The 21,978-nt window shown below is 37.1% G+C and overlaps 2 protein-coding genes across 5 annotated transcripts in view; one reads left to right on the top strand and one right to left on the bottom strand.

The window, feature by feature from the left end:
- LOC127875958 (uncharacterized WD repeat-containing protein alr3466-like) overlaps positions 1 to 4,018 on the bottom strand; it is a 40,684-nt gene extending 36,666 nt beyond the window's left edge. The window contains exons 1-2 of one of the 3 annotated variants that reach the window (XM_052420736.1): positions 3,917 to 4,018; positions 3,552 to 3,655 (exon numbers count right to left, since the gene is read on the bottom strand). In XM_052420736.1, coding sequence (XP_052276696.1) covers positions 3,552 to 3,654 — 103 coding nt within the window. In that variant the 5' untranslated portion in view covers position 3,655; positions 3,917 to 4,018. Of the gene's footprint in view, positions 1 to 3,551; positions 3,890 to 3,916 lie in introns of those variants that run through there. The other 2 variants (XM_052420735.1, XM_052420737.1) reach the window with 2 other exon arrangements.
- On the top strand, positions 3,761 to 21,736 carry LOC127875961 (uncharacterized). 2 transcript variants are annotated; one of them, XR_008047529.1, is made up of 9 exons: positions 3,761 to 4,031; positions 15,915 to 16,002; positions 16,310 to 16,408; positions 17,264 to 17,322; positions 17,822 to 17,939; positions 18,291 to 18,542; positions 19,504 to 19,602; positions 20,715 to 20,837; positions 21,279 to 21,736. XR_008047529.1 is itself a non-coding variant. In XM_052420741.1 (6 exons), exons 2-6 carry the CDS (start codon positions 15,984 to 15,986, stop codon positions 18,398 to 18,400), a joined length of 405 nt encoding a protein of 134 aa, XP_052276701.1. In that variant the 5' UTR covers positions 3,761 to 4,031; positions 15,915 to 15,983; the 3' UTR covers positions 18,401 to 18,666. The 2 variants fall into 2 exon arrangements, 1 of the variants encoding a protein (XP_052276701.1); XM_052420741.1 differs by lacking the exons at positions 19,504 to 19,602; positions 20,715 to 20,837; positions 21,279 to 21,736 and having other exon boundaries at positions 18,291 to 18,666.
- The last annotated feature ends 242 nt before the right edge of the window (positions 21,737 to 21,978 follow it).

Below are 21,978 nucleotides of genomic sequence, written 5' to 3'. Positions count from 1 at the left end.
AAGAACTATATCTCTATAATTTTATAAATTGATATGGAGACCCGAGTATCATTGCTTTTTATCTGTTATTTACTCAAAAATACTTCAAATTTTATGGCAAGCCTATAATATGAAAATTACACTGTATGCACATGAAGTAAACAGATCATTGGCCATTTTCCAAAGTAGGCTTAAAATAGAGTAATATTCTAAAAATAAGTTGTCTTAACAAACAATCACTATTTATATCAAACAATCTTTAGACACTGATAATGGCTATCTAATGACAACATCTCTCTAAAGAATATTGTGTAGCTTTGTGGCGTGAATGCAAAGTTTAAGCAGGCCACTTTATTAAAAACCTAACTTGGACTGCTTAAACAATTTACAAGCAACTCATCTGTTATGAAGATTATAATTGTAACATATTGAAGTAAACATGTGAAACACGAACAAACATTAAGTGCTTACTTCTGAAAAGAAAAATATGATTTTCAGACTTAACCCTTAAAGCGCTGGAGCCGAATTTTAAAGGCCTTTGCAAACAGTTTGGATCCAGATGAGACGCCACAGAACGTGGCGTCTCATCTGGATCCAAACTGTTTGCTATTCTGATAGTATTCTTTGAAAAAAAATGAAGAAAATGCTTATTTTAGAAATTCAGCATACGACATTTTAGCAGAAGACAAATTACCCAGCATGCAAAGGGTTAATAATATGGCATTGTATGTAATTTGGTGTCACAGTTTTATTACAGGTTTCGTGGTCTGTGTCTGATGGGTTACATCACACATATTTGTAATGTTTGTATGCCTAAACCAAAACTCCCATTGGGAATATTCTACTGACAGGAGGTCTGAGTCTTCTTCATGTTATACATGTACATGTATGTGAGCCTCACTCTGGGAAAATGGGGCTTAATGCATACACATTAAAGTGTCATCCCTGATCAGCCTATGCAGGCAGCATAGGCAAATCAGGAACGACACTTTACCCTTTAATAATAGTTTTTGTTTATGAGTGCCAGGTCAGTGTTGTCTAGCTATACATTGAGTACCCTTCTCTTTTCTTCATGGCAGGGGCACAATGATGTTCTACAGTACTTAATTCTTAGTACGAAACTAGAGGGTTTGTTGAGTAAACATTAACAGGGATATTTTTAGGATTTGAAAAGATAGGCGTTAAGGATGCATATGTTTTGAAAGATGTTTTTCTAAGCAATCAATTTGTCGCAAGTATTATAAGTCAAATTTTATTTTGACAATTACACACAGTTTTAGAGAAACATACGACTTGTAATGAGAACCCTTGTCTATGCAATAAGCATTAAGTATTAGAGGTAATTAGACAGGTGACACATGCAACACTCAGTCTCTTTATGTGGTAATTTATGGTGAGTTATTTTAAACTTGCATAATAAATGACTTGTTACAAACTGGATAAGCTGTTGACCCTTTGATCTGTAAGTCTTATCCTTGACCTACATATATGTGGTGGGAGACGGGTTTTACATATAAGCCATGCTCTGTGAAAATTGGGTTTCATGATATGCATAAAGTGTTGTCCCAGATTAGCCTGTGCAGTCAACACAGGCTAATCAGGGATTTTACTTTCTGCCTGAACTAAATTTTTGCTAAGAGGAGACTTTCTTTAAAAATATTTCCTGCAAAGTCCTGTTTCTATCAACACTGAACGAGTTTATTTAACTAAACACACTTATAACTGAAGCTGTTCTTGAAAGAAACAATGGTCTAAATTGGGGTTCTTGATTCTCCTGTTCCATAGGATAACCTGCCTCTGACTGAATTTGGTTTGCGTTAGTAGACTAGACCGTCAATGACACTTTGCTATAAACAATATCTGACAACTATGCACTGGACTCAATATTTGATATTTAACAATTTGACAATTTTAAAAGTCAGAATTGTATAAATGCGCAGTTGATAATCAGAACCGGTAATTTGTTTGGCTGTGTTCATTTCACACCAAAATTGGTTACATACTACTGAATGAGTAGTATAGTATAAGAGTATGGCTCCATGGCACTGAAGATGCTAACGATTGTGAATCAGTTATGCGTGAAAAACCCAGTGTCACTATCAATGGAAAGTGGTTCTGTGGCGTTGCTGTACCTACCAAACTAATCAGTCATTACGGTTTACTATTCCGCGAAAAAATGGTGGCCAGTTACTTATAAGACTGTGTAATCCTCGTGGAAATTGTTCAATTTATTCTTCATACTGTCATTAATAACATTTGTTTCGCGAAGTTAAGAAGTTAAATAAATAAATATTTATTTAATAACCTGAAGCTGTAAATGTTTTGTTGCATTCTCTTAGACCATAATTATATTTGTAGTCCGAAACACACTTTTGAATATGAATGTTAATGCCATGTTTTCAAATTCTAGCTTCAAATCAACAGTGCACAAGTCATTTATATTTTGTGTGTATGGTCCATTCTTTGTTCCAGTAAAAAGCACGCCAAAACATGCTGCTTATGAAAAACGTTGTGTTACCGCATGGAAAGTGTAGGTCTATTGATTTTGTATCAAAACTAAGAGGCATTTGAAATATTTTATTTTTGGTTAAAACTTTTGTTCATTTTAACTAAATTATATTGCAAATGATTTTGAATAGACAAATTTTCCTCAAAATTGATTTAAAATCAAACATGCTTTATCTTTATCGTTACGGTTTTTAGATGATTCAATATTGAATCAGTATACTTTAGACAGTACTCAGACAGTAAACAGAAAATTCGGACACAACTGAATTAAGTTTTGGTTGTTGTAAAAACATGCTTAGCAGGTAAACTGACCTATTGTGTAGACTGCGATGTTTTGAAAAAAGGGATTAACTTGTCAATTTTTTTCTGCAAATTGGGATTTTTGTGTGAATTGGGAATTTATTATTTTGACATTGAGAAAAATTGTCTCATTGGGAATGATGCTTTTTTACGGAACCAACTTTATATAGAGGAAAAACGCTGGTAGGGAAACAGGTGTTCTACAAGACATGCGCCTTGTGACATTTGTAAAATATTTAAAAAAACATCAGGAAACTTCTCACACACTTGCAGTCAGAGTCAATGTTATATTCTGCCTTATTCCAAATGGGCATTAAACTATATGTAATAACTCTAAGCTTTTAGACACACCTTTTTAAAACCAAAATAGTTATTGTTCGTGACTCCAATTTTTCTAACACTTAAGATTTTTCCCAATAATTAATATATGTCATCCTGGTACGTAATAGAAATGGTGCAATTCGTCTAAAATGAAAGTTAACCTTCACAATTTCAATGTTTATCTGTTTTTGCAAATAACAGATTGCTAGCCCTACCAATGTGTTTATTTTGCAACATTCTAATTGATGAAATGTTTAAACTTTAACAATAATTTAAGCCAACTATTTGAAGTTTCAAACTAAAGTTGCTAGTTTTATTGATACAAATCTTAAACAACAATCAGTATCAATGTGTCGATAACTTTGATGAAATAATGGAAACGGATGATACGTCATCCTGGTTCGTAATAGCAATGGTACGAATCATCCGAATAGACAGTTTACCTTCGCATCCCATAAGAATCTCTCGACGAACAGGGTTATACCCTAAGGCAGTTATTGAACGTGTGTGAGTATCCCTCACAACGTATAATTTTTCCATAGCCATTCTGAAAGTTGAAAACAAACCCGAAAGCAAATAAGTATAGCACATCAAAATACAAAATGCACTACGTCCGCCATTTTAGTTTATCTTGACAACCGCGCATGTGCGCGTTTTAACATGTGTAAGGTACATCTTACAAAATAAATAAATAATAATTGTGGTATCAAGTGTAAACCGATATTTGGAAGCGTTCAGAAACAAGACCTTAGCTGTTTATAATTATATTCTATAAGACTAAGTTAAGTGATAAGTGGCTAGGCCTAACCACATTAAAATGTCGAGTTGCTAGTTCCACAGCGGTGCTCACTGAGTAGCCTCCACTTGAAGCGAACTATCCATGGCAAGAATAGCAGACGACCCAATGTCCGGCTTACGAGATCGTAAGTAATCCAGTGCAATTTGTCTTCATTAAATCAAACAACATAAAATCATATATATATGTATATATATATATATATATATGTTGTGGCTGACCTGGAGAGTTGCGTCTGACCCATCGGAAGCGCGTTGCGCATGCGTATAGAGGAGACGCCCGAAGCCTGTCCGACTGTTAACGAACGAACACTCAGTGAAATTAGCTTGTGATTATTGTTATTAAATCGTTATATCTTTTAGCACGTGTTAAGTTTTACCTGGATAATAGTAAAGATACATTATTGGCGACGAGGCAAATACTTAAAGAACAGCGGGATTCCGGGTAATTAAGAACTTTTTGCATTTGCCAGTTTGGCAACCACGTGCTATTGAAACATCGTATTTCACAACTGAGATCGTCTAGAGTACGTTCGTCGGTGCAGATCGACCAGCACAGAGTATTTTTAAACAAATTTGAGCCAGTTTGGCAGTATTAATTTGTTTAAGAAGTGTTTCTCTTGAAAAGAAAATTGTTGCTGTGACGTCACGAGTTTATGAGCACACAGGTGAACATGTGCTAGCCGTTTTCGCAGTTTGCGGAGGCGCACAGGGGTACGTCGCAGTTTGCGCACAGGGACTTCTCGCATTTGCAGTTTTCGGGGGCACACAGGGTGTTTTTTTTTGCAGTTTGCAAACAGATACTATGCTGCAGTTGTAAAGACGGAGGGAGTTGAACTTGGCTGTTCGTATACTTATGACCAGTTTGGTTGGTATGGTGGGCTATTGTTGCAATTAATTAAGTGAACATTGGTTAACAATATTATTCAACATAATTTGGTTTAAATACATCGTTTGGACTATTTAGGTATTAAACTTCTGCAGTGATCCGAACTGTAAGATGCAATAAATACACAGAAGTTTTATGCAAGGCCCGGAATTGCCTTGATGATGTATCTGAAAAACAAATAGCTTCTGATATTAAAAGCGGAATCAGTAGCGGTAGATATGAAGATGAAGAGCAGCAGCCCATTTAAAAACGATAAGAAAAAGCAGTCAAGACACGATGAAAGGCCCTGTAAGCCCTCAATTTATAGCCAGGGGGTTGAACAGCCGTTGAAGAAACAATTCAGAAGAAATGAGAGCAGTGACTCGGACAATGAATCAGCGGTGCGGGTGGAAAAGAGGCAAAGGGGAAATCACTCCAAGACTTATGATCATTTTAGGCGTCGTCGGTCACAGGATAGGGTATCAGAGGAAGACGACGACAGTGGCTCGGGAAATGAAGACGACAACAGACGGTCAGTTCGTAAACATTCCCGCTACAGTCATGCTCCATCTGGTGGTAGGCCATCACAAAAGCCAAAGCACAGGAATCACTCCAGCGACTCCAGTTCAAGATCAGGGTCAAGACACGGTGTTTCAAGGAGGCGGCATCGTCATGTACAAGGTCGTCACAGGGCAAGGTCATCACAATCAAGGTTCTATTACAGTTCCAGTTCAGAATCTGATAGTTTATCAGAGAATGAATATCACTCTAGAGTCCACGGTGATCCAAGGAGGCAGCCAAAGAACCTACGATATGATGGACGAACCAGTTGGCTGTCATTCAAGCAAAAGTTCAACAGCTATCGGAAAGTCTACAAATGGTCTGATCATGAATGCCGTGATTACCTGAACTGGTGCCTCGAGGGGAAGGCTCTCGATTACTTCACTATCGAGACGCATATGGGAGAAAGTTTTTCTTTCCGTGACATTATGCGAAAGATGGAAAGGCGCTTTGTTTCAAAGGAACTACCTGAGACAAGTAGAGCTAAGTTCCAGCAGGCTACACAGCAACCGGAGGAATCGTTAGAAGATTGGGCGGATAGAGTGTTAACTCTGGCAATACCTGCTTTTAGGGACCTTCCAGATCAGTTTGGTCAAAGGGAGGCAGTTTCAAAGTTCTGTCAAGGTTGTATTGACAGTGAAGCAGGGAAACACGCCTGTTTTGAACGACCACGATCTATTCAGCATGCTGTTGATCTGGTACGACACCATCAGTATGTCACTCAAGTGGTGGATGGCAAGAAGGCTAAGCAATATGATCAAGAAATAGCGGTCAATGCGGTTCAGTCCCCGTGTGATGTGAGATTAGAAAAACTGGAAAAGGCGATCGAGCAGCTGACTTGTAAGTTTGAAGCTAGTTTAGCATCAAACAGTGCAAGAAATAACGAGGATATGACGTTCCCACAGAGGACTTTCAGATGTTTTCATTGTAATGGCAGGGGCCATATAAAAAAGAATTGTAAGGTGTACCAGGAATCCCTTAAATCAACGTCTGAAGGTCAAGTGGCTGAAAAGAGTCCACAGAAGACTAAACTCCAAAAGGCCGGTAGCGAAGGCCAGGCACCGCAGCCCGATGTAGCAAGAGGCCATTTGTTAGTGCCGGTTGAAGTGCAGCAGGATGCTTCATCTGGATTGGCGGCTGAAAAGGAAGGGGGCAAATCCGTGTCAGCAAGTGGAGTGGAGACCATAGCAGTCATGGTTGTGACGGCAGGGTCTTCGTATGTGAATATGTTGGTAGGAGACCGTCAGGTTAGGGCTCGGGTAGACTCTGGAGCGGATATATCTATACTGTCTTCAGCAGTCTATGACCAGTTAGAGCGGAAACCAGGCAAGGTCAGGGAAATCAACATGCAGCTTGCTGATAAGAATTCGGTTCTCAAAGGATTTGTGACACAGCCTTTACACGTACAGCTTGGAAAGCAGTCTTCCAGGGAAGGGGTATGTGTAGCGCCAATCAGTGATGAGATGTTGCTGGGACATGACCTGCTGCGGCACTTCAAGGCATTGATTGATCTGCACTCGGACTGCCTTTTAATCAATGGCGAAAGTATACCTTTGAATACAACATTCAGAGATAAACCGGTGGTAGCAAAAGTTATCATGTTCAAACGAACAGTGGACATAGGTCCGGATCCGGATATCCTGTCAGGAACGCCAATTCCGAGAAAGGGTCATAAAAAGTCATCGACGGCAGTTTGCCCGATGGATGTCAGTTCTTCCAGCGGTGACAAGGTAGAAGCTACTGTTGGGGTCCAAGAGTGTCACTTCTCGGACAAGAAGGCAGAAGGTCATACCGAGTCCTGGGCGGTTGGATGTCTACCTTTGGTAGGGGTCGAGGGCGATCAGTCCGAGGATACAAGTCCTGTTCGGAGTCGCACGACCACCAGAAGAGACGGGGTCGAGGGCGACCAGTCCGAGGATACAAGTCCTTTAAGGAGTCGCACGACCACAAGAAGGGACAGTTTGTCCCAGATCCAGAAGAGCTTGGAGAGCCAGCGCCAGGTGGATAAGTGTACAAGAAACCACACCTGTCGTGTCCCTGGGTGTGACAGCGTGGGGGTTAAATTTGAAAAGGTCCATGCGCCAGCAGTTTACGATAGACAGTTGGCCGATCCAAGCGGCCAGTTAGCTCATGTTTTCAATCGAATGGAATCTGCTAGTCAGCCTGATTCATATCCGTGGGATCCGGGGGGCGAGCCGTTCACTCAGTCGCGTCGGGTGTTGGCTGGAAGTTTTTCCCAACACCCACTTTTGTTACAACAGGAGTGAATTCACGCTCCTTACTTCACTAGGCCCTATCATCGATTTCCGGCGCCAACGGAAGATGGGGATGTGACTGCGATGTTGGCGGAACTTCAGGGGGTGACAACGCAGCACATCCTGAAAGTCACCACGAGAAACGCAGTCAACCTGTCTGATGCGATCTCCACAGGGCAGGTTGCCCTGTAGATCTACCTCGGAAATCGATGGTCCCCAATATACGCCAGTTTGGCAATCCAGGATTGGCACAACAAACCACAACCAGATAAATGGCAGAATATTGTTTCGGGCGGTGGTACCTGGTCCGGGGAGCGGTTCCAACAATAAAGACGGGGGGAGTGTTGTGGCTGACCTGGAGAGTTGCGTCTGACCCATCGGAAGCGCGTTGCGCATGCGTATAGAGGAGACGCCCGAAGCCTGTCCGACTGTTAACGAACGAACACTCAGTGAAATTAGCTTGTGATTATTGTTATTAAATCGTTATATCTTTTAGCACGTGTTAAGTTTTACCTGGATAATAGTAAAGATACATTATATATATATATATATATATATATATATATATATATATATATATATATATATATATATATATATATTAACCACTAGTACTACAGTTCATATATGTGGCACTAGGCGAATTCTGGATAGGTACGTTGCAGGACCTTTAGGCGTAGGCGCAGCGGAAGAGAGGGTGGTTAGTCCCACTGTAGGACAGTTGACCTAAACGTGTCAACTGTGTCCGCGCGAACAACACTTTCTTCAAGATTGTTCCACTCTATTAATGTCTTAGGGAAAAATGAGTTTTTATATAGTTGGGTTTTGCACTGGATTGGTGTGAAACACAGTTTTTAAATGAGTATTGTTCAACGATATTGTTTGCTTTGAAGTCTTTGAAATGTTTAGGGGTAATTCTACGCTTAGATTGCCGGACTGGGATAAGAAAGTCTTGGCTAGGCATTGCTGGCACCAGCCCCTCAACCACCTTGAAGAAGAAGATCAGCCTGTTGGCCTTCCTTCTTTCCTGGAGAGGTGGGATCTTCATACTCTTCAGCATGTTTGTCACGCAGCCTGGTGTTTTGGTGTAGTAGTCGCCGGTTATGAACCTCGCCGATTGTTTTTGGATCTTTTCAATTTTATCAATGTCTTTTTGAAGGAGTGGATCCCTGACAATGGAGCTATATTCTAGGGTAGTTCTAATTAAGGCAAAGTATGCTGTTTTACGGCTTGATTCGGGTCAGTGTTTCAGGTTGCGTCTTAGGAAACCAAGTGTAGAATTTGCTTTTTTGGTGATCTTATTTATGTGTGAGCTTCAAGTTAGGTCTTCTGATATTGTCACTCCGAGGTATGGGTTTTCTGGGACTTGTTGAAGGATGTGGTTTTCGAGTTGGTAAAATTTTGAGGTTTTCTGGTTAATGGTTAGGATGTAGCATTTTTTGGCGTTGAATCGCATGCCCCATGTGTTGACCCAGGTTTCAAGTTTGTTCAGATCTTGTTGTAGAATTTCATGGTCATGGCGACTTCTGATGGGACGGTAAAGTAAACAGTCATCTGCAAATAGGCGGACCGAGGACTTAACTGAATCGGGTAGGTCATTAATGTGGCAGAGGAATAGCAGAGGGCCAAGGACTGTGCCCTGTGGAACACCGGAGTCGACTGTTACCGGGTTTGATTTCTCTCCCTCCACAACAACATTCATGCTCCTGTCTGTAAGGAAGTCATCGAGCCAGTGGTTTATGCTACCAGTGACGCCATACTGCTTCAGTTTATGCAGGAGCTTTTTATGTGGGACCGTATCAAAGGCCTTGCTGAAATCGAGGATAGCAATATCTATCTGCGTGCCAGAGTCATAGTTGGAGAGAAGGTCATGGACAGTGGTCAGTAGTTGTGTTTCACAGGAGAATCCGGTTCGGAAGCAATGGTTAAGTTTAGTTAAGATGTTGTTATTTTCCAGATGGTTTAGGATATGTTTGCATATGATATGTTCTAGGAGCTTGCATGTTACACAGGTTAGGGAGACGGGTCTATAATTTTCAGCTTGGTGAACGTCGCCTTTCTTGAAAACAGGTGAAACAAAAGCGTCTTTCCAATCTCGAGGGAGTTTACCAGAGTCTATATTGTTAATAAAGCAGGTGCTAACTGGCTGGCGCAGGTCTTCAAAACTAAGTTCGGTATCATGTCTGGTCCTTGAGCTTTGGCAGTGTTGATCTTACGGAGGAGCTTCTCAACGCCTATTGTGGTGATACTGAGTGGGGGTATTTGTGTACGACATCTCTTTGTGGTGTCTGGTAGATGTGTATCCCCTGTATCCTTGGTGAACGCAGATTTAAACTGGTCAATTAGCAGCTGGGCTTTCTCCTTACTGTCGCTCACAAGTCCACCCATCTTTTTCAGGGGAGCAACGCCGGAGCGATCTTGTCTGCGGGATTTTACGTAACTCCAGAAGGGCTTGGTGTTCTTTTCATCGAGGCCTTTTTGTATTGTGTTGTTAATGTGGTTGACTTCGGCTTTCTTAAATGCCTTTTTACATTCATTTTGGAAGGACTTGAAGGTGTTCCATTGTTTACTTTTTTTAGCGTGTTTGTAGAGTCTTGATTTACGTCTGATAATCTTTTTCAGGTTTTTGTTAAGCCATGGTAGAGACTTGTGCTTCTTGCTCATTTTAGATGGTACGTGTTTATTATTTGACTTTTCAATGCCTGCTTTTAGAATTATTTTAGAGTGCCCCATAGTGACTGAATGGTTGAATCTTTGCTTTCTGCTTCAGTAACGACTGTGGCTGAGAGATGCTGCATGTCCTCGTTGATGCTATCCCAGTTTGCTTTAGAGAAAATAAAAATCTTTCTAGGCTTTTGTTTAATCTTCTGGCGGCCGCCTTGGAGGCAAATTTGGAAGCAGGCTTTTTAGGCCCTAATCTTTTCCTGGGCCGGATTAAGCATTTTAAGGCCCAAGGCTGCACATGTTACGGGGGCCCCTTCCTTATTGTCCCTTTCTGTATAATGAAAATCATACTGTATAATACAACTACAAAGATCAGAAAACTTGCATTTATACACAGTTGACAGTTACATTATAGAGCAACGTCGGGTAATTTTGACACTTTAAGTTCCTAAAGCACATAACTAAACTGTATGTCGAAATTACCCGCATCGTTAATTGTAAAACATATCAACGATATTAAAAGAAGTATTCCGTGATGATTTGTGCAATAAAACACTACCGTACATTAGGTTTTCAGATCACATTTAGCTATGTACAAAGGAGTGTAATTTCGACATTAGGCGGCTAATTTTAACACTTGATTTCTTCATATAGAAAATCAGTTCAAACTGTAGAAATAACTGTCCAAATTGATTTTTTAATATGATTGTATAATTTAGTCAATTTATAATAGCACAACCTTTTTTGCATGGCGTCGCTCCCGTTAATTATGTGTTGAAGGCGCAAGCAGAATGCGCATAATATTTTGTAACATGATGATGTTTATTTTCATGGACATTATTTCATTTATGTTTTGATTAATAGACACATGTTCTAATCTAATGATATACATCATTGACATCTCATTCCTGATATATTGAAACAATAGAAATCTTGTATACATATATTTGTACCTTGAAAAACAGATCTCGATCTTAATAACTAACAAACTATTTAAGTGACAATACATTTCTTTTTTACTAATATGTTTTATTTATTTGAACTGCAAATGAAAATAATATGTTTTTTTTAAACCAACAAATCGAACATGCATAATAATGTACTCATATAGTCAAATGCAGGAATGCATAACTGTGCATTTACGTTAGTGTTTGGTTATTACATTGCAACAGTTTGAGTTACATGTAACTTTCACATATGAAAGGGTAATTTGGAATTTGCTCGAACGGAATTTCGAAAAGAATAGCGTCCCCTGTGCATGTGATATTATGCCAATTTCGTGGACACTTGGTGCAGGTCACCTACTTGTTCCGGTCACCATCTTCCGTACGGCAACCTGGGCACTGCTTCTCTTCCATTAAATCATCATCATCACTGTCAACAAAAGCCACATCTCTGTCGGAGTCTGAAGAGGACGATAAAAGCGTTTGTTTTTTGCTTTGAGACTTTGCCAGCTCTTGAGGCGTTTAGCCTCCTGCAGGGCCCTCAATCCATTTTAGGGTAAGCGGGTCGCTACTAGGGCTGTAACGAATACACTAGGTGACGAATACGATACGTATCACGAATACAGGATGGGGAATACGAATATTTATTCGCAAATATGAATTTCATTGAACAAAAGTAATACTGACAACTTGACATGACATTATATAGTGTAAAACTGAGTATTTCTCAATTTGATTAATTGAACATCATTGCATACTGAAGATATTAAATATAATACTTTGAAATAACAAATCACTGACTAGAACTGCTTAAACTTTGAACACAGCGCCAGACAAACAACGTGTATTTGGCAGGCGGGTCAACGATATCAATAGCATTCCCTTTCTAGGCTCCATGTTTGTTGTTAAGTTGCACAATCATTGTCGTAAAGATAAACAAAAAAGAAATTACATATGCTAACCCTTTGTGTGTATGTTTGAGCATCAAATCACTCGTATTTACCTAAATAAACATTAAACAACCATTGAAAGATTTTTCAATTCTATTTTGTAAATATTCAACCGGTGCCCACCATTTTTGTTGATAATCTCACTGTGTAACATAGTGGGTGGGGTAAACATGATGAAAAATGCCGGAATAAGGAGAACATTTAATTATATAGGGGTTTATTGTATGAACCTTCATTTGTACCGTAATTACTCTATATTTTCGGACACTTAAAAATAATAATTTTTTTTCGTGTCCAAAAACTTAGATACAAAAAATATTCACAAAATACAGGTGTCCGAAAACTTAGTCGAAAATTGAAGTGTCCAAAAATAGCGTCAATTGTATCAACGAATACCGGTAATAGCACGCGCTTGTAAAATACCATGCCGTATAAAATAAATTAGTTATATATGTTTGCAATGCATTTTAAATATTTTAATATTTTAAATTCTTAATTTATTTGACAGAAAGTTACTGAAAGGTTGTACTTTGACCAACGATTTCAAAGATGAGCAAGTGATGTACCGATTATCGCTAGTATGAACCTGTAATTAACGCAATAAAAAAGCAATATATGAATTCTTTGTTTTTTCATTTCCGATAGTTGTTGTCTAACACCTTCCATCACACTTTGAAGCGTTAAGTATTTGTCACAGTTATTTTACTGAGAAGGTGTAGTACCATTGCGGTTGATAATTGAACTGTTAATTGGCACTACCCCTGGCTATTGTCACAATGCTTACGCTATCGAGCGAAACAATTGTTAAATACCGGTTTACAAGGCAAGTTACACAATAATGCAAATGTAATGGTCCGTTGCCCTCAGGCATGCACCTGCCATGTTTTATGATGTTAATCTGGTTGTAAAACCCCATGATCGAAGTGTCATTAGATATCGAAAACAGGACCGACATTTGGTAAAACAGCGCTTGTAAATATACTGTCTGAAAACTTAGAGACATTAATTATGGTCTAAAACTCGTGTGTCCGAAAATTAAGAGTCACAAAAAATAATTATTTTTGCTAAAAAAAAGGGGTGTCCGAAAACTTAGAGTGTCCAAAAACAGAGTAATTACGGTAAGTTAAGATAAGATGATTAAACTTTCAACTCGAGACCACGTTGTTTGTATTCGTCAAATATTCGGTTCTGGAGGTCGCGAATAACGAAAACGATTCGTCCACAGCCGTATTCGAGTAATTCGAATATTCGAATGTATCATTACAGCCCTAGTCACTACCCATAGTAGGAGGAATTTTCGCAGCATTTTCCTGTTTTGGGGATTTTTTACTTATACTCTCTCATTATTACATTTGTACATGTTTGCACTATATTCATTGCTTTTTTCATAATTAAGTAAGTTTGACAAGATTAAAAAAAAAATTCAGTGGGAATTTTTCCTCCCCAAAGGGAAAAAATGTTTACTTTTCAGGTGGGGGAATGGGGCCAAATTTCGGCCGTGAATTTGACAGATTGAGGGCCCTGTCCTGTTTCTTCCTTATATTTTCTTTGCCAACCTTGCGTTTCCTATCTTTCTCCTCACTTTTCTCCCTTTTACGTTGTTCTCGCTCTTCTTTGCGTTTCTTTTTCGCTTTTTCTTTTGCCATTTTAGCTTGCTCTTGGTCTCGCAACATCTTCAATGCGACAGTACCCAAAAGCGCTTTCGGAAACTTATTTTGAACCATATTTGTGTTTTTTTATCACACTTATTTGAGGAACCTTCAGTAGCGAGAAAGATGCGGAAACTTGACTGTTTTTATCTGTTTGTACAATTTTGACAGACGGGATTGTGTACATATTTCATTTCCTGTCGAAGAATGCAATTTGCTGGTTGACGGTAAGACGGCCTCACTATTCGGCTGTACAGATTGCTTACGTTGGTCGATTAGCTTTGTGGTGCAGAACATCGCCACGCCGTCTGCATCGCTGCCGTTGGTTTTCTCTGACGTAACGATTGGGGAGGTTATAGCTGCGTTTGGGTCGCAATCGCCACATTCGGTGATCCCCAATTTACTTGTGGCAACGGCCTCGCTAATAGAAGGGGCAGTGGTGGGAGCATGTTCCTCAGATGGATGCAGTTTTGACTGGTCTACATTTTCGGGACTTAATGGGAATAGTCCACAACGTTTGAACCCATGGACAACATTTTCGAAAAACACCTGGAAAATGCCTTTTAGTGAAACTTTGGCCTAGATGTTCTGTTAGCCAGTACTTCACTTGACGTTTCCAAGATGATTTCATAGGCCTGAAGAAACCAACATCACAAGGTTGCAGCACGTGGGTGGCGTTTTTAAGGAGGAAGTAGAGAGTTATCTGGTTCTGCCATGGCAAAACTGCGCCGCAGCGAGGCTCATATACGTAGCGTCCATCTACAAAAAGTATGACTGGTCTGGAAATGTACTTCTGATGTATATACTCATTCAAATGAGTTAAAAATGCCACAAACAGCGGGCTGTCCATCCAACCGTTTTCAGACAGGCCATAAATCGCAGATGGGAACTCGTCAATTCCGGTATCTCTGTAGCACTCACCTGGGTAAACAATCAACTGCAGTACATAGTCGCCACGAGCAATAAAACATGCCATCACTGTGATTTGTTGCTTGTTGTAACCTGATATGCGTGTCAAGCTCCCTTTTCAGCAAGTACGCGGCCAGTATTGACGCACACCGGATATCCGCTTTCATTAGCGTTGAAAAATCTCCTTGGATCACCAAGGAGGTTTTTCCAATTATCCACTTCCGCTATTAGAAATACACGTAGGTTCTCAAACCACTTGCTAATCATGCCTTGGTTAATGATTGCGCGTTGATGCCCAAGAGATGCAGGGATATGCTCTGAAATATCCGGATGCCGTTTACAGAAACCAATGAACCAATCCTTACCAGGAAGATTATTTTTGTCGAATGAAAGGATTAGCTCTGCCGTCGTGATCTAAGACTTTCCTCACCTCTACAAGTAATTTGTGTCGCTTGAGTGGATACCCTATTCTCGCGCACTTCTTACAGTAATCAACGAGAACCTGCTCTTTAGCCTGTGTAAGAACGGTTGCTCGCCCTGGAGAGGAGCCTAGAGATGATTTTTCAGACAGTTTATCTAGCTAGCAGAGTTGTATGCAGTATACCAAACTTTATCTATCAGAGTTGTACGCGGTATACCAAATGTATCAGCAGCTTTTTTCTTCGACATCCCCTTTTCTACCAGTGGGTCATCTGTGTCCATGTGCTATGGATAGATTTCTAGTTGTTTAATTGCTACACATCTTATTTTAAAGAAGTTTTTTTTATTAATTTTGAATATTTTCAATCAGGTTAAAAAATGCAAAATGCTTTGCAATTGATTGGGTTTCTTGTTCAAGAAAGATGTTATCACAAATAAAAAGTAAGGCAAACTTTAATACTTTAGTCGGACTGCAAAATATACACAACTCGTTACCAGGTGAATGGAACTTATAACAGCCTTTTTGTTAATTATTTATTTTTTTGTTAATTATTTAGAATGAATTTCTCATTATTCGACATCAAGCGACCAAAGTTCCTGAAGGATACTTGTGGTTGTATGGATGTAGCTGTAATTCGGCACGGCAAACAATGCTTAATTCTGTTTCCTTTTCACTATCAGGACCTGTTGAAGGTATGATTTTGATCATCATTTCACAATGTTTATATTGATTTATGTTGTTTTATGTTTTTAAACTTTGCTTAATCATATTTTTGATCATATACTTCCAGATATGCTTCACGACTAATTTTTTGTAAGCTACAAAATAGGAAAGAAAGTCTGTTTTATGGCATTGACAAATGAAAAAAGAAAATAAAGGTAAATATGAATTTATCGCTACATTTTTTAAGTAATTGAGTTTTGAACATTGTTGGACTCCACTGTAACAAGCTTTTATTTGAAGAGACGGTTGTTAGTCTCAACTTTGTGAACTACATATTTTGGTAGTAAAATACTCCTTTAACATATTTTACTGTTAGGATTGACCACTAATATGTCTTTAAAATTTTAGAATAAATTGTTATTTAAGTACAAATAATCTTTGCATGTCACGAAATTTCAATGCATTTTGTAATATGAGAATTTTTTGTACATTATTATAATTTTCAGTGGTTGCAAATTTCAGATTTTGACCATCCTTACAACAAGTGTTACCATATTGAAGCCATGGAAAACATTGCATCTCAGTTTACAGATGTCAACTTGGAAAATGAATTAAATAGACGTAACTTTGTTTTATCACCACTTAAATATGTGTCTTTCATGCTTTTCATGCCCCCTTCTTCGAAGAAGAGGGGTATATTGTTTTTGGTCTGTCATTCTGTCTGTCTGTCTGTCGAAAACTTTAACCTTGGTTAAAGTTTTGTAATAAGTTTTGCAATATTGAACATAGCAACTTAATATTTGGCATGCATGTATATCTCATGGAGCTGCACATTTTAAGTGATGAAATGTCAAGGTCATCCTTCAAGGTCAAAGGTCAAAAAACACATTCCAAGGGAAGTAATAAGCTTTAAAGGGAGATAATGTCTATACCTGCCAAATGATAAATAGAAATTTTATTTCATAGCGGCGCATTGTGTTTTGGACAAACACATCTCTTGTTATACATAGTTGGCACAATTCTCTACACTTTTGTATTGGTATCTGTCGGCTCATTTTGTCATATATCTGTGTTTTGTTTGGCTAGAGTGTATTATGAGACTAGCTTTTTACTGATGAAGCAAGTCGCCTACACAAAGAAAAAGTGGGCACCGTTTGTTTGGATGGTTGTGCCGAACATTTATAATAGAATAACCGTATTCTATTTTATTGAATAAATGATACCTTTTGTGTACTATTATTTGCCTAATTTGAAAGACAATTGAACAGAGAATTTATACCTAATTCCTTCTTTATGTTGCATTCTTGAATAAAATCTCGACTTATCCGCGCGCATGAGTTAACATGTTACCAGCCATACAATTTTGTGTCCTAATGTGAATCATAGTCAACATTGATGTTTAATATTTTTTATAACTGTAATAAGCATTCCTTATCAACATGAAAACATACAATAGCCTTTTATTATTTTTTGCAGGCATCGAAGAAATAAATGGCAAATCTGTTGAACACTCTTATGAGAAACAGGGCCCAAAGGTATTATTTAAAAAAAAAGTTTAATGTCATGTTTTTTGTAACTTGGTCACAAAGGAAGAGCTATTGTGACAGGTCTTTGTCGTGTGTCGTGTTTCAACATTTTTACTTAAACATCTCCTCCCAAACCACTGAGCCAATGCCTCTTTGGTAAAAATTGATCCCACCGTGGAGGCAAATATGGTTTCCTTATATGAATTTAGTGAAAAATTTTGAAAACCACATATCCTAAACTATAGATATTTGGCATGAAACATTGTTGTCAAAACTCGCGTTAATAATCTCTGTAACCGAAAGGAATAAATTTCCAGTCTGTAGAAAAAACGTAAGTGACTAAGGCAGGTGAGCAAGGTCGGGCCATCATGGCTTTTCTTGTTAAGTTTTTTGATACATTTTTGCCATGCATGCACATTTTTTTTGGAGACAGTTTGCCAAATATGATAAATATACAATCATTTGCATATTTCTGATGCAAGTTCTATGTTTTGAATTTTTATTGCAGGTTGTGATATACCCGATTGAAGGTCACAACCATGCTGTTGTTGTACATTGTGATAATTCCTACAGCATTGTGAAAATTGATTTTAAGGGCCCAAAACCTGTTCTGAAATGTTCTACATGTAAGCATATTAATTTGTTTTTATTGTTTAAGCTGTTTTGAATGTCTAGGAACATTTTTTCTTAACTTAATTATAACTGTTATGCATCATGAAGTGGATGAACAGTACAAATGTTACAGGAAGATGATGATTTATCTAAAATTAAAGTTAATTTATGTACATGACTCTTTATTGAGAAAGAACAGTATAGGTCTACAAGCTAAAATATGTTATTAAAAACTGTTTTCAATTTTGTCCGAAACAAACTTCATAATTAGGGAACTTTACATTATAGCCTAATATGACTTGTGAAGAAGCCACAAAGGCTATACTTTACTGTATGCTGATTTAATAAAACATTGTTTTCTCAAGGCTGTAAAAAAAGGAGTGCGAGTCAAGCTGCATTCACATTGATTCCACCCTACATCAAGACCTTGCTGTGTCTGATGTCACACAGACGCTGCTACAGCAACTTAATATAAAGCCTAAGTGGCGTTCTCGCTATATCCCTATGGCAGTGTCATCAACAAAAATACCATTCTCTCCAGCTCCAGAAGAGCAGAAAAAAAAGAAAAGATTTTAGAGACCTGGTACATGAAGATGGATCCATTCATCTTATACCTGGTGAAACAAATTTTGCTCAGAGATATCATAAGTTGAATATATACATTTATCTTATGCTTTTTGGATTTTTTTAAAGAGAAATATCAGTGAATTAAAACTGATATTTCACTGTATTAAACAGTGAAAAATATCAATATTATTTACTGTTTTACTGTGAAGTGACGCCATTTTTTCGACAAAATGACGCCATAAATCCAGCGAAAGTATGCATCCAGTTTAACTCTTTTACAATGTAAATAAATGGTGAAAAAAGCATAAAATAAACAGAAATTTCTTGGATTCGATGGAATATCGATTTTATTTCACAAGTGATCATAAATAATATATATTTTTTCACTGGTGGCTGCGCCATTTGGGAAAATAATATTTTATATGATCACTTTTAAAATAAAATCGATATTCCATCAAATCCAACAAATACCCTCTATGTAACTGTGAAAAGTCCGTAGTTGATCGGCCGAGTAAATGGTGAATAAACAATTTATATTCAATAAATTTCAATATAAAATGCCTCAGTCTGCATCATTTTTTTCTTGTATCTTGATCAATATTTCTTTCATATTCATCTGCTTGAAATACAGGAAATTAAATTAAATTAAATTAATAATTAATTGAAGTTATCATAGCATGAAATTATAAATGATTTATTTATTTGCTTTAATCATCATAATGGAAATAGATGCAAACTTTTTTAACATGTCATTAAATTATGCATTTGTATTTTAAAGATGATTGTATAATGAAATGGAATAATACTATAGTTTTGTTAAATTTTATTTATTTCACTTGCAAGCTCTTTAAAATAAATATCATTACAAACTTGTGCAAAACCACCCATTGGATCCCGACATGTATGAAATTATAATTTGGTAGACATGCGTTACTTTTGATCAGATGTGATATGCGTTAAATAAAACTATAAAAAGCATACACTCAAAATACAGTGAATTATTCACTACAGACTCTGATGGCCATTGTGTATGTGGCGGGGACTGGCTTGAATAAACTGAGCTAGAATGTACGAGAATCATAAGTGCTACGGATATGTTGCATGCTAAAGGTTTATTTTTCTTAATTGAGAAGGACCAAGCTATATGTATCCTGCTCATATGGGCATCTGTTTCACAATGTTTAATGCTGTTTCTAAAGAAAATATGTTATTTAGTATTTGGTCATGCTATCCATGTTACTATATATTTACATAAATTTGAATAGCAATCTTGCAACTGTTATGTCTACTCACAGCTTACCATGTTTTAACATAGAAGGGAGACCATTTCAAAAAAGCAAATAATTCTGAATTCCAAATCATGGAAAATGTAGAGTCGCCAAACATACCCTTCACAATCATGCGTACGCGTTTCAATACTGGTAACTTTATTATGGCCAACATTGGCATGATTTATGCTTGAGGCACATATAATGCCCTATTTTTTCTTCCACAATTCTGTCTTTGAGAAATTGTGTTTATTTTGTCCACCAACATGGAGACATTCTTATTCAGTCATCCGCTATGAACAAGCATCATCTTGACTTTTGTTTGAATGTTAATACATGAATGTGAATAATGTTTTGGTAACTGCCTTGAAGCATTAAACTGTCTTATGGTTCAACATTAAAAAAGTGGATCAATTGTCATGACCCTCTTATCCCTATAAGTTTAACCTTTTTTTCAGAAAAAGTTAAGATATTTGGTTTAAATTTGTTATGTGTATAAACTATCATAAGGGACATAAGGGATACACATTTTACATGGGAAGGTTACCATAAATTGTGTCATAGTTTTGGCCCTAATTTTGATTTTCATTGAAATTTGATTAAACAAGTTGTCAAGGTCAATTTGTCAAGGTCAATTTGTCGATAATTAAACTGGAGTCAGATTTTACATGGGCAGATAGATATAAATCGCTTTCACTAAATTATTTAACATTGAGACAAGTGGAGCGCGCTGTCAAATCTTATTGTTTATTTCACATTATTTATTCTTTATATATGAGCTCTTGAATCAACATTATGTAGTTCTTATTTGCGTGTAAGGTAATACATATTTGCAACATACATACATAATAATATGTATTTATAACTTAAGTAACAAGTTTTATTTTCTTCATCATGAGCTTGTGCTTTTGTTCATATAATTATTGTGATTTTTTATTTTCCATCTTGTTGCAGCTCATAAGCTGGTAATATATGACAATGCTTGTAACGTGCACAAATATTGTCTGAACCGTGATTCTGTCTTCTTCCGAGATTCCTGGTTTGTGGTTGATAGGTTTCACTGGGTAAATCATGTAGGTATGTAGACTTTAAATATTTTGCCAATTGATTGTATGTCCCAAAGTCATCAAAAGTGTATTTTCAGATCACCTTGCACGTAAAAAGCAAGCTATTCAGGTTTTCATTGATCTGTCTTATAAGTAATGTCTGAGGTAACCTTTTCAAAATTACAACATAATAAGTAAATGCGCGAGTTAAAATAAACTCAAAGCTCCTAATCAGTAACTCTATGTCGATATGTGTAAAAAAAATGTGCATTCTTACACTATTACTCTAAAATCTAATTTTACGTGCACGTAATTTAGTTATTTCTTGTTGTTGTACTTAGAAGTTGACAACAATTCCCTCCAACTTTAATTTACACAATCTCGTACAACAATAAAATTTGAATTCAAATTAGATAAAGATGGAATGGTTTCATTAAGACATGTATCAAGATGACTTGTTTTTATTTTACAGGCTGTCACAAGGGTTACAATTTGTCAGCATATGTCCAACACAACAAGGTCAACTCACAGGTGGCAGAACAAAGGAATGCCACGCTGAAAAAACTAAAATCTATGCTTTCTTACATGAATTTGGAAAATTTCAACAACCATCTTAAGCTGTACCTGTGGTTTAGGAGTATGTTGTCAGCATGGAAAATGGACAATGAACTGCCATCAAAATATGCAATGTTATTTGCAAGCCTTGTGCCAATATATTCAAAATTGCATTAAACACATTATTGTGCAATTTGAGCAGACAGTATTCAAATACTACCCCATTCAAAATGTAAGTAAAAATGGAGTGAACATTTTTGTGATTCTTATATAGAATTATTTAACAATATGTTTTATTAAAGTAATTACAAACTCTATGGGAGCTTTTGATTTTGACGTGAATGATGCTGTTGACCATACTACATACATATATATATATATATATATATATATATATATATACAAATATAAGATATGTATGATATCAAAATGCAAGTTTACCGTGCTGTCTTACATGAATATGGAAAATTTCAACAACCATCTTTAGCTTTAGTATATATATATATAGTCTAAAGCTAAAGATGGTTGTTGAAATTTTCCATATTCATGTAAGATAGCACGGTAAACTTGCATTTTGATATCATACATATCTTATATTTGTAAATATCATACATTTT

The sequence above is a fragment of the Dreissena polymorpha genome, chromosome 4, assembly GCF_020536995.1.
Source record: "Dreissena polymorpha isolate Duluth1 chromosome 4, UMN_Dpol_1.0, whole genome shotgun sequence".
In the NCBI taxonomy this organism is placed as follows: Eukaryota; Metazoa; Mollusca; class Bivalvia; order Myida; family Dreissenidae; genus Dreissena; species Dreissena polymorpha.
The sequence above is the reverse complement of the archived record's forward strand: the minus strand, read 5'-3'. Positions and strand labels throughout refer to the sequence as shown.

Coding starts and splice junctions, on each gene's coding strand:
- LOC127875961 (XM_052420741.1), top strand. Junction 16,409..17,263: donor GGAAAATGAATTAAATAGAC/GTAACTTTGTTT, acceptor TATTTTTTGCAG/GCATCGAAGAAATAAATGGC. Junction 17,940..18,290: donor TGTTCTGAAATGTTCTACAT/GTAAGCATATTA, acceptor TGTTTTCTCAAG/GCTGTAAAAAAAGGAGTGCG.